Genomic DNA, 12,389 nt, shown 5'->3' with positions numbered 1-12,389 from the left:
CTGCTGCAGCTGCACACACACATCGAACTTCCTCCTCCTCCTCCTCTCTCTCGTTCTACCTCCTCCTCTTCTTCATCACTGCAGCTCTCGCCGACGGCAGGTCCACTGGATGGTGGAGCCCTCTTTTTCCTCCCTTCATCATATATACACACAAACACACACACAGAGCGAGATTGAGAGAGAGAGAGAGAGAGAGAGAGAGAGAGACCGACAGACCGACACACTCACGCAGGACCGCGGGATCGCTGTCCGGGCTGTAGTTCGGGACGCGCGGGAGACTCCACGCATTCTCCGGATTTCAGCGGACCTCGGTAACCTCAGGCTCCCTCTCCATCTGTCGGACTGCTGCTTTTAAAGTGCTGGTTGTGTTTGAGGCGGAGCGACACAGAAAAGAAGAGCGGACAACTTGATAATAGGCAATTGAACTGATTAGATGATAGGCCTTATGTGGATTTGTCAAAGGTACAGGCGTTGATTTTTAATAATTTTTTTTAAACCATGATCGATTTAAACTGACTATTGGCATTTTTTAGTAGACATTCGTTAATTATGTTCCTTTGCCTTCCTGTAACCATGACATCATCTTCCTTTGATTCTTTTTTTTTTTTTTTTCCTTTTGTACGCGCTGATGATGAAGCGTACACTGTCCTGTAGAAATGGATTATCACCTAATTGCTTCTGCGGAACGCATCGTCCTATCGTGACACAACTGCAGTCATAATGTCGATCGGTTTATGTGAAGGAGGAAGGCGGGTTAGATCGGATGTTCTGCTTGGTGTTACTAGTGGATTTAATTGTCTTGATGGTGTTTTTTTCTGCCTACAGATGAACCGCGTCGAGACGATGCGCTGAGACGCAAACGGCCCAGGCTCTCCGGTTGTGCGCTCATCCAGAGGCTGCAGCTAACGGAGAGAGAGAGAGAGAAGGGTGGACTGCGGAAGAAAAGAGAGAGGGGAAGAAAAAAAAAGCCAAGAGGTTTCTGCTCCATAAAGGTTGTGCCTGACTCAAAAAGGAGCGAGTCTCGCCCCTGGAACAGGGGGCGGATCAGCGGAGAGGTAGAAGTCTATCCAAACGATGGCCACCCTACTGCGGAAGATCGGTCTGATCCGTCTGCACGACCGAGACACGGAGGACCCGAAGCACCACCAGGGCTCGCTGAAGGGGACCAAGGGGAACCAGAAGAACAACGCCAACAAACACTGTCAGACCGCCAACGAGACCAACCTGCTGAGCACCCCGGAGATCAAGGCGAGGAAGCTGGACCAGCACGGCAAGGACAAGCAGGGCAAGGATGCGAAGGAGAAGCAGCAGACGGTGGGTGGAGGCGGAGGTGGCGGCGGAGGAGGAGGTGGCGGCGGCGGGAGCAAAGCCTCCAGCGCCTCCTCCGTGCCGCCACTGGCGCCCCACCGGCAGCACTGCACCCAGGTGCGGACGCGGCGGCTGATGAAGGAGCTGCAGGAGATCCGGAGGTTAGGGGACAACTTCATCACGGTGGAGCTGGTGGAGGACAACCTGTTCGACTGGAACGTCAAGCTGCACCAGGTGGACAAGGACTCGGCGCTGTGGCAGGACATGAAGGAGACCAGCACCGAGTTCATCCTGCTCAACGTCACCTTCCCCGACAACTTCCCCTTCTCGCCGCCGTTCATGCGGGTCCTCACGCCGCGCCTGGAGAACGGCTACGTCCTGGACGGCGGGGCCATCTGCATGGAGCTGCTGACCCCCCGCGGGTGGTCCAGCGCCTACACGGTGGAGGCGGTGATGAGGCAGTTCGCTGCCAGCCTTGTAAAAGGACAGGTGAGCGGGGGTCGGTGCTCGGAGCGCTTCTGCGGCCCATCAGACACATTAACGATCTCTAGGGCAGGATGGGGGCAGTTCGGTCAGGAATTCAGGCGAAAATTACACTTTGAATGTATTTTTTTTTTAAGACTACAGAGGGCAAGCGCAAATCCTGGAGATTTACTTGTCAGCCAGTGTGCATTGTTTTAATATGATTTTAAGGTGGGCGAGTACGTATTTTGATAACTTTGTTTTTATGTTTGTTTTGTGTATCATTCAGAGACTGCCCCTTTATTTACTGTTATATTGCCCCCCATTTGGTCGTTTAATTTTGGTATCACCAATAAGTACAAAGCCAACTTTAGTTAGAGGTTTTAAGGGTTGGCCACAAGAGGGCCATTAACAATCTTGCGGAGGTACAACAAAACCCAAAAATGTAATATCAGCAGATTTTCTTGGTTTGATTTTAGAGATGTTGCTTTATTGGAGCTTGAGCATTTAAGTTTGATGAGTTCAGGTTGGAATGCTTTCACAAATTAGGCATCAAGCTATTTTCAGACACAATATAATCAAGCGGCCATCGAGGCAGGGCAAGGTGGGCGTCAATGGCCAACGCAAACCCTCCACCTGGACAGTCTTATAAGTATGGCGTATTGACATACATTTAAGTTTAGAGAGCACATGATTTAATACATTACAATTACTAAAAACAGTTTCCACTGACAGTGTTTCTGAAATGACCTCAACGCAAAAGCTTTCAAAATGAAAAATCAGCATGATGGCTAGTAACTGATAAACTTCCTACCTGAACTTCACCATGTGATGACACTACATGATCACAGAAAGTTCTGGTGTAGCTTTTCACTCTGGTGTGCCACTCAGATTATCAGGGGCCCCAGTTGGCCACCTTGAGGCACCCCTGAATAGAATCCTAACTAAACTGAATGATTTATTCACCGAAGTATTTATTTATCAATCTGTAACTCAAAAATAAGCAACCAGCTTAAAATGAGGAGCCAACCTTATTTCTGACAGCTTTCCTCCGAGACAAATTTGTCTTAAAAACTCAGAATATCATCACGAGTATGATTTCACCATTACACTTTAAAATAAATTAAACAGGTTTGCTTCTAAGACACTTTGTGTATCTTTCATAGCTCAGTTTATTAACTCTAGGTTGCTACACACTAATCAGATCTTGTTTCTCCTGCAAGCAAAAGCCAAAACTGTAGCACATATTAAATTTATGTGACTTTATGGCAGCCATTTCATGCAGTGCATCCATGCTGGCTCTCCTCTCATCACCTCCATAAATCAGCAGGGTTTGACTACAAAGACCCGCCGCCATGACACAGAAACATCCGCCTGCGGTTTTCCACCGCGCTTCTCATGAGCATTCGCACTTAGCATTGCGCTAAAATAAAGCGATTTATTCAACACGTGACGATGGACGGAGAGACAGATGGAGGTGTACAGACAGCAACTATGTAGCCTACGGTTGTCCTCGGTGATTTAGGCTGACTGGATTATGTAATCTTGCCAAATCTGTTTTTCATATCCCCTGAGCGCTGGCAGCGGCGCACAGCAGCAGCTCCGCAGTTCCGGTGGAATCGGCAGCAAGGACTTACGCGCTCAAACGCTACGACTTTTCAAAACGGACATGTTTTTTGAAAAGCATTCACATAATTTTAAGCCAAGAGACCTCTCTTTTTTTATTTTCTCCCTTGCTTTGCTCTGAGTGCTTTGGTGTTAGATCTTACAGAAAGTGTCATGGAGACTCTCCTATCCTCCGCCCCCACCACCATCCCACAGAGCTTTGGTGACATAACGCAGCATTATTCCAGAGTCATCTGTGGTCATAAAGCACGTGTGCTCAAGAGAGGTCATACAGAAGCTGTGGCCACTTCAGAGAGAGCGAGAAAAAATGTGTGCGCGAGTGTTTGTATGCGTTGATCTTGACTTGCTGCTTGAGGAGATGAGCAAGCAGCTCTGCAGCGTTCACTAATTATGGTACAGCATCTTCCTTCGTCTCTGCTTTGCTAATGGAAACAATATTGATTAATTATTCCTGTGTGTGTGTGTGTGTGTGTGTGTGTGTGTGTGTGCATTGCTTTATCTCTTTGTTGACGTGTCTACATCAGCACTTGGGATGTGCTGCGTCCTGATTACCCAGGCGATGCTTTCGACTCCCATGCATCATGTCCGACCAAGCACACAGAGCTCTATATATACCTGGACACACAGGATATATTTATCTGCCCTTGGCCACAGGCTCCATGTGACAATAGTGATGCCACCCGTTTAGAAAGTTCCTGCCTATTTTTAGTGTGAGAGGATACATGCGGTGACACAGCGCCGAGTCGAGAGTCAACACTGTCTCTTCGCAAGCAGACGCACGCATGGTTCCACGTGTTGATGTCTGTGGACAGGTATCTAACTTCCGGTTAGGAACCCAATTATGTTTCCTGTGTCTGGGTAAACAACCACCTCCCCAATGGTGTGCAGCAGGTAGAAACCTCCAGTCTGGGGAGCACAAACACAGCCGAGGTGTCTTCGTAACACAATCCAATTTGGTAATCCGATCTGTGCTGCTGCGTTGTTGTGAGTGCACAAGTGTTTAACGATACACCTGTGTATGGAGTTGTGCAATAGTTAATTTGATACGGTGCAACTGGCTCCACTCTCTTGTCACTCTTTACTGCAGACAGATCCTAATAGAGTTTTTAAGTAGCACATATTAAACTCCATACCGCTGACTCGAGAAATGTCACACAGGCGTAAAGACGGCTTGGTGCTTGGATGAACGATTTCTATGGAAATTAAATTAAGTCAGCTGTCAGGGTTTTTTTTGACTGCTGCATATGTTGGCATATTTAAGTACGTGTCAATTTGAATGTGCTGCAATTTTGGATAGTGAGTTTGTATTGGTAGGAAGGGGGTAACATTCCTCGTTCTGCATCCAGACAGGGTATGGTATCTTCGTATGATGGAAGCTCAATGCTCCTTAAATAGAGCGAGTGACCTCAAGTGCCCAAATAATTATTGGTCAAACAATTCAGAATGAGCTCAGTTCATAAATCTTCATTGGTACAGACTGAGCATTTGCATGGTTTGGCATGAGATAAAGTATAACACTTTAAGAAGTGACAGTTTGTAAACTATGTGGCAGTGACACTTATGTGTGGTGAACATGACATTCCATAATTTATTTTGGTAAGTTACAAACATTTGTGGTAGCTTGGGTTAGTCAGTGATCAAAATGCATGTGCTGCAGTATCAAATTCATAGAAAGGTGATACTGATGGGTTGAATGTAGTTGGTTTCTTTTTCAAGTATATTGCACTAAACACACTTCAAAATACTAAAAATGTAACTTCTGGATAAATGGACACTGGTGGCAATAACCCTCAAGAGATGATAGCGTGACTAGAGTGTCTGATCAGGCTACATTTAGGGCATTTTCTGCCAGTTTTACTGCTACTGTCTTGACTAAACTGGATTGGGAAGAGATAAATAAGACTGTCTTATCAGGAAGCTACAGATGGTATCTTTCAATAAAACTCTGGTTTTCCTAGAGGACTTTTCCTCTCCAAACAAAATTGTGTTGACATGTTGCAGAAAAGATGACATTGCCTTCCATCTAAATAACATTTAAAGTTGACTGAAAAGCGAAATGTGAATACAACATTCACGTTTAAATGCGGTTTGGAGGTGGCAGATGGTTCAATCAGACTGGACAACCAAGTCTGACTTTTAATATGACTTAAAAAGCCCAGTTTTGACCAACCTTGCTTTGAAAGACGTCCACAGACGTTCAGGATTTCAGAGCGTTGTTTTAAACGATTATTCTGCATGGCAGAGTCAATATCAAAAGGGTTTATCTTGTTTTTAAAATTTGGAGGACACCTTGAGCTAGAAGAACTGTTTTCACAAGAACAATATCCAATTGATGATGTGGAAATAGAAGTTGAAAAAAATGGCACTCTTTAGACGTGTTTTTGATTCCCTTTTCAACTGTTTCGCTTTTCATGCAATTAATTTTATTTCAAAGAAAACAGCTGTTTACCACTGAATGAGCATTCGACAGTATCATGGGGCTACTGAACTCGTGATGGCATCGATCCCCCTAGCTGTGTATCCCAACCTCGGGAGCACATGTCCGCATTATGCAACCCGACCCTAAGAGCTACCTCCCAACATGCATTGGGGCCTTCCCTGCTCTGCCCAGCCCATTGACTGATCTCCATTCACACGATTACCCAACAGCCACTCTACACTAGAGTGTGTCCCTCTCAATGAGCGAGCGCTTAGCTGAGCAGGATAAACACTGGCATGGCACAGCGTCCGCCTGTGGCGTTCGCTGAATCACAACACACACTGGCGCGGGAAAACACACACACACACACACACACCTTGTATTCCACCTACCATCTCTTTCAAACTCTGGCTAATTATGGTGGATTTTGTTTAGGATGCAGAAACAGATGCTTGGCTTTTTCGTAAATTGGACAAATCAAAGCCTATCAACTGGAATCCTTTATCAGCTTCACTGGTGTTCTAATTCTTCAATAGTAAGACGTCAGAATAATGATAATAGGAGGCAGCAGGCTGTCATTTTGAGGCTTACGATTCGTTTGCATTGAACATTTAAATCAACATTTTTCAGCCTCAACTTGAGGCTAAGCAGGTTTTAAACACAGGTGGCCCCATGTTGTTTAGGTTTTACATGATCTGGTGGGGCATTTGAGAAAAAATGAAGATGTCATTTAATGTGGCTTTATGAAAAGGAGGACCACAAAGCAAGTTCCCAAGCACCACTGCAATATAATGTCTGTCTGAATGAGTCACCCAGTGAGTCATGCATTTATTTTTCCAAAACAAATGACATAAAAAAAAAACTCCTACTGTTTGTCATTGCGGCGCTAATAGGCTTCAGACATCATCTTACTGTCCACAGTGACACTACTCACCCATCTGTGCATTAACCTGGCTTCATTTAATGATTCAAAATTCCACATTAAAATGAATTGAATCGCCCTGATGGACTATCTAATCGGAGAATTAATAGGCCACGTTCGGCGCTGCTGAGACGCGTTGGCAGGGATGTATGTGAGCGTCTCTAAGCCCTGCGGTGAAACGAGGCCACCGTTGCTACAAGAATGGAAACTGCAGCCCTAATCTCCAGATCATTCTGTTAGCACCTCATCCCCTTTTATCCGCTGCGTAGCTTTTGGCCCAAAATAGCCAAGCAGGGACATATTAGGGCACACTGGTATTCCATCAGATGGCAATAGAATATTCCATGAAGTGTCTCACTGCAGCATGGTAATAAAGTCCTAAAATCAAATTTTAATTAACAGATTTTCACTCTCCAGTTAGATAGATAGATAGATAACTCTATCTATCTATCTATCTATCTATCTATCTATCTATCTATCTATCTATCTACATAGATAGATAGATATCTAAGAACTGTTGGGTTAGCTAGCTAGACTGTAAATTACACCATAACGCCTGTTAGTAAAACAAAGACACCAAAAGAACATACAAGACTGCCAAAAGAATGGCAGTTCTTTGAAAGAAAGCATTGAAAACATATTTAATTTTTAAAATTATCTCCAACTTTATTCAACTGCTTTGTAAAGTTATACAAGGCCATAGGAAGCATAGGGAACATGGATATTAGGTACGTTCTCTCCACAATCTCATCATTCTCGCTTTACCGGATCTTCGTTTACTTAATTTCCACGCATCCACAAACTATGCGTCAGATTTCCAGGACTACTGCTTATGAGGTAATTTGACACAAATTTATGTTTTGGAAATTGGCCTGAAAATGTGAACAATTGCAGCAGCGAGAGAAACGGTATGTTTAAAATTTTAAATGTGTAAACTTTTAAGGGCATAGAATGTACTACTTTAACGTTCATTTTGTCTATGACTGTTTTTAGGGTATTAGTGTAGAACCTCTTCAAAATAATAGTCAGTTTTATGAACATCTGCATGAAACAATATGCTCCTATGTTCAGTGGGTGGTGCATTTTTATTCTACTAAAACACCACCTAGCCCAGAGCATGTGGAGTAAATATTGGATTTTTCAGGCAAATTACAATTGTCAGATTTAGCTAAATTTTGCTCAAATAAGTTTCACTAGATCTAATACCCAACCCCAGTGTAAATGGGCCCAACTTAGTTCAGGAATGCATGAATTGTGTGTGAAGGAAAACCTTTCCAAATGAGATCCTTCGAGTTCACAACAGCAACTAACATAATTTAAAGTTCACTTTAAACAATGTTTCATAAAAGGTGTGAAATAAAAAGTTTATGCATAAATACGGCTCATATTTCAAAATAAAAGGTGCTACTACTGCCCTTACTTACTGACCTGCTTACTATTCTGTTTTTTCTAGAAGGATAGCTTTTCTTCATTTTTTTAATACTTTAAACACTTGGAAGGTATTTAGAGAGCCAATTAACAGTTTCACCTCATCCAATGTTTTTCTACCATTTAAAAGAACATAAAGATGCATTTTAGAAACTCATGAATGTAGTTTATTTTGAAGGTCAAGAGTAAGCGTCATGGTTTAGGGTTCAGGCTTCAGATTGTGTGGCAAAGTTACCAGTTTCGATTTGACCTAAACATATCCTCAGGTGATCTTTGATACCTGGCATACTTTTTATTTATTTATTGTAGAATCACAGCTTAAATTCAAACACAAAATCACTACAAAAGCAGAATATGTCATTTGAACTGTTGTCCCTACTGCAAATAAAAAAATGGGTCATCAGAATCCTGCACAAAGGATCTGCACATGCTTTCTCTATCTGTTGGCAGTTTTAGCTCTGCTTCATAGATGTTAAGACTTACACACTTTAAAGACAAATATTCAAACCAAATCTGTATTTTTATACAATTGAGCACAAGAGACGTGTTTCTTTAACAACTAGCAGAAAAATAAAACGCTTCAATAGTAGTTTATGACCTTTCTGTGCGGCTTTAGAGTGACGCCTCCTTCCCTGGCTCCTGAGCGTGGCAGCGCAGGAGTGCGCGGTGATGTGTGATGATACGGGGTTGCTGCTGCTCTGCGCCGCACCGCACTGCAGCATGCAGAGGACCTAACCTCTGAGGAAATTTCATTAGTATCGGTTTCGGCGCAAAGACTCGATGCCACTTTCCTCTGCCAAGAAGAAAAAACATGCCTGGCGAGAAGAAATGATGCAGCGTTCCTGTACTCCTACAAACAAATCCAATAGAAGAAAGACTTACTGTAATGCAGTATTATTTGTATTTTTTTTATCATATAAATGCTGTTGAGCTTAAAGAAACTCGCTGCTGGTATGAATCAGAGCGATTTTGTCATGGCCATAGATGTCTCCTAGCAGCACGGAAACAGTTGTCTCCTTTTCTGTTGGCCCGCCTACGCAGGCTTCTTCAGGGAAGACTTTAACGCCGCCGATAACAGCAGAAGAAGCAGCTCTCATCATTCTGCTGAATTTATGTTTCCCCCACGTATACTCTTAGTCCCGGGTTTACAGTTCGGTAGGTGAAAATGCACCAGTCAGACGCTGCAACGCTTTTTGCACTGAGGGGGGGAAGATTTACTTTGTGCACACGTATACGGCTTTTCCATCATTTATTACAGCTGCCGCTTCTGGTTTTGGCTTCTGATTGAAGCTGACGTCTTAAAAGCTCGTTCTCTGCCTTTTAAACATTGATCCGGCGCCGGTCAGCCCCGCATTCAGGCTGCTCGTTCTGTCAACATCTCTCCCCCTGCGGCAGCGTATTCGCCATTAACTTCATCAATGTGCGTTGTGTGGGCTGTTTTTTTTTTTCTTTTTTAGCTTTGTGGATCTGGCCTGTGTTGCCAGCAGGAGGGAGCATGACAACACTGCGAAATAAAGGAGCCATATTTCTTTTCGACTGACGGCGTACAAGATATCAAATGCTAATGTTTTGACGTGAGCTGCTCTTTGAAGTTTGAACAAATCATTTCTTTTTATCCGTTTAAAGCTGAGTTTCTGCTTCCCGTTAAATTGTCTGTTTCCGTAAAGTGGTGTTAATGAGCAGTAACTGGAAAGAGGCACTGATATCTGAAATCTATTTTTAGATGGAATGAGAAGGACACGGGTCATTTCTTCATGTCGCCATTTTTGTAGTTTAGCCATTTTGATCTTTTCGTAGCTGAACGTCTGTTATGGGATGTTTTGTATCGATCAATTTGTATCAATATCATTTCTTTAGAATAGAGTTAAAGTGTGAAATTTGACCAATTTCTCCATCATTGATGAAAATAAGTGATACCAGTTTAATCAATGTTTATGAACTGGTTTGATATTGGTGTAAAATTCGCCTCTTTATAATTATTTCAAGGATGAAACAATAGATTTTATAGAAAGTTCAATTGGGAGCAAATTCTGATGAAATTCACTTTTTTTCTTTAAGACTTGAGTGATCGAGTTTTCTGTGTGCAATTAACTCGTTGCCCCGTTTTTGTGTAAATATAGCCAGCATACTTTTGCTCTTTGAACCACTGCAGAATGAATGAAAACCTCCCTGATAGATCATGATTATTTTGACGGTTTCCGACATGCTAAGGTAAACGGCTAATCTATTTTAAATTAAAATGTTTGGCCTGGTAATCAATAATGACAATAATTATTAAGCATGGCGTTAAGATCTCCCGGCAGCAGCTTTAGATCTAAAACGGCACTGATTCTGCGGCCTTGGAGCAGCAGCAGGTCTCAGGAGAAAACCTGTCCTGGTTCATTTTTTTTAAATGAACGAAACGGAGTAAAACGTAAATCACACGTGGGCAAGTATTTTCTTTAAATCAGGCAAAATCCTAGGTCTGCTTTTTTTCAGATGATTATTAATTGAGAATTTCTTATTGATTAGCAGTATTGGAGGGTCTAATTTAATTTTTGGCTCTCCCATCAGGGTGTCAGGCCATCAGGGGGCAACACAAGCACCTTAATGGGTTTGTTATTGCATTTTCAGACAGCGGGGAGTATAACCTTTTCGAAAATAAAACTACAATTATGTTGAAGAAAGAGGTATTTTACTTTTTTATGTGATCTCAACAGCAGCTAATCATCTGTAATTAAAATGAAGGCTTCTTGTATCTTATAAGCTACGCTATAATTATTTTTAGCTTTTAACCAGAAGTTAAGGAACATGTTGCCAAATGTGATTAAATTAGAACAGTTTTTATCTTCAAGTGCCACCACAGTATCAACGACCCATTCTGACATTTTAAAACTGATAAATTTTGGTTTCTTGAATAAAAAAAAGCTAAACAAACCAAAAATATTAATTAACCTCCATTGATGCTGTTTGATTGACTAAAAATGTCCTTTTTAGTCCAAAGCTGAAACTTCCAAAAATACATTTGTTAAAATTTCACAGAAAAGTCGCCAGAAGTTGTCATTTTAATGCCAGTAAGTCAATAGTTGCACACCAACTCTGATCTCATAATCCAAGATGGCTGACTGGCATACATGCACTACTACATGAGTGAATGCATAGTACTGTCTCTGAAAAACACAGACTGTAGAAAAAAAAGACAGGTCACTTACCTGAAGAGTTAGAAAATGCTTTCAGTTTCTGAACTCGTAGGTGGAACATCCTTGAATTTGATTCTCAAAGGTATTTTTTGACATCAGTAGCCATTTTATTCATCCTTACCACTGAATACAACTAAAGGAAGCTCAAGTTCAGGAAATATAAAGTGTGTGTGTCTAGACTGTGATACTAATATCCTGCACCACACTTTACTAACTACCTCTTCCCCTCTTTCTGTGTCTTGCAGGGCCGTATTTGCAGGAAATCAGGAAAGTCCAAGAAAGCTTTTAGTCGTAAAGAGGCTGAGGCCACATTCAAGTCCCTGGTGAAGACCCACGAGAAGTACGGCTGGGTGTCCCCGCCCATTTCCGACGGCTGAGTGTCCTGCCGCCATCCCTCCACCCGCCCGTGCTAGCCGGAGAGAAGAAGAAGAAAAAAAAAAAACAAGCTAGCCTCGACACGCAAAACAACACACCATGCTAACTCAAAAATGACTCATCTTCACTTTTGGCTGTTTCACTCAACGTTTTTTTTTTTTTTTTTTTAACTTTTTTTCATTATTATTGTCACCACACTACTACAGAAGCGTTTTGTTTTGTTCTTCACCGTCTTGTCCAGGGAATCTTTCTGCTAGCTCAGAAAGAGGCTGAAGAGCAAGGAGCGTGATATGAATGTTTCACTTTAAAAGAAATCAGCTGGGAATGTGCGTCACTTCCATCGGATTTATTTATTTGTTTTGTTGTTTTTTTTACTTGTTCTTTTCTCCCCCCCCTCCTCCCACAGCACACACTTATGTACGTGCAGCTGGACAAATCGGATATGCGAATTTTTTGTTCCACCCATGTGAAAGACTACTGAATAAAGGAGACTCATCTTTCTCACCAGTCCTCTCTTTAGCACTGAACTGGCTACAATCAACCATTCGTGTAGCTCTCGGGTCATTTACATACAAATTAAGCTGTTAATGTTTAATAGACGGGCAGTGCACTGGCATTTATACCCACTTGTTCCCTCATTCGTTTTTTCCCCCCTCTTGCTTTCGACTGT

The 12,389-nt window shown here is 42.5% G+C and overlaps 1 protein-coding gene across 2 annotated transcripts; it reads left to right on the top strand.

Moving 5' to 3' along the window:
- Window positions 1–11,833, top strand: ube2ql1 (ubiquitin conjugating enzyme E2 QL1). 2 transcript variants are annotated; one of them, XM_015056039.1, is made up of 3 exons: window positions 1–311; window positions 826–1,797; window positions 11,590–11,833. In XM_015056039.1, the coding sequence occupies exons 2-3, from the start codon at window positions 1,075–1,077 to the stop codon at window positions 11,719–11,721; spliced, it is 855 nt and encodes a 284-aa protein (XP_014911525.1). In that variant the 5' UTR covers window positions 1–311; window positions 826–1,074; the 3' UTR covers window positions 11,722–11,833. The 2 variants fall into 2 exon arrangements, with proteins under 2 accessions (XP_014911525.1, XP_014911524.1); XM_015056038.1 differs by having other exon boundaries at window positions 1–462.
- The last annotated feature ends 556 nt before the right edge of the window (window positions 11,834–12,389 follow it).

Source organism: Poecilia latipinna, unplaced genomic scaffold (genome assembly GCF_001443285.1).
Source record: "Poecilia latipinna isolate Pla-1442-1.1 unplaced genomic scaffold, P_latipinna-1.0 Scaffold1350, whole genome shotgun sequence".
Lineage (NCBI taxonomy): Eukaryota > Metazoa > Chordata > Actinopteri > Cyprinodontiformes > Poeciliidae > Poecilia > Poecilia latipinna.
This window is presented reverse-complemented; position numbering and strand designations above follow the sequence as displayed.

What these genes read in the sequence shown, in the direction of transcription:
- ube2ql1 (XM_015056039.1), top strand. Translation starts at nt 1,075, where the DNA reads ATGGCCACCCTACTGCGGAAGATCGGTCTGATCCGTCTGCACGACCGA. An exon ending in CCAGCCTTGTAAAAGGACAG is followed by an intron (nt 1,798 to 11,589) that starts GTGAGCGGGGGT and finishes TGTGTCTTGCAG; the next exon opens with GGCCGTATTTGCAGGAAATC.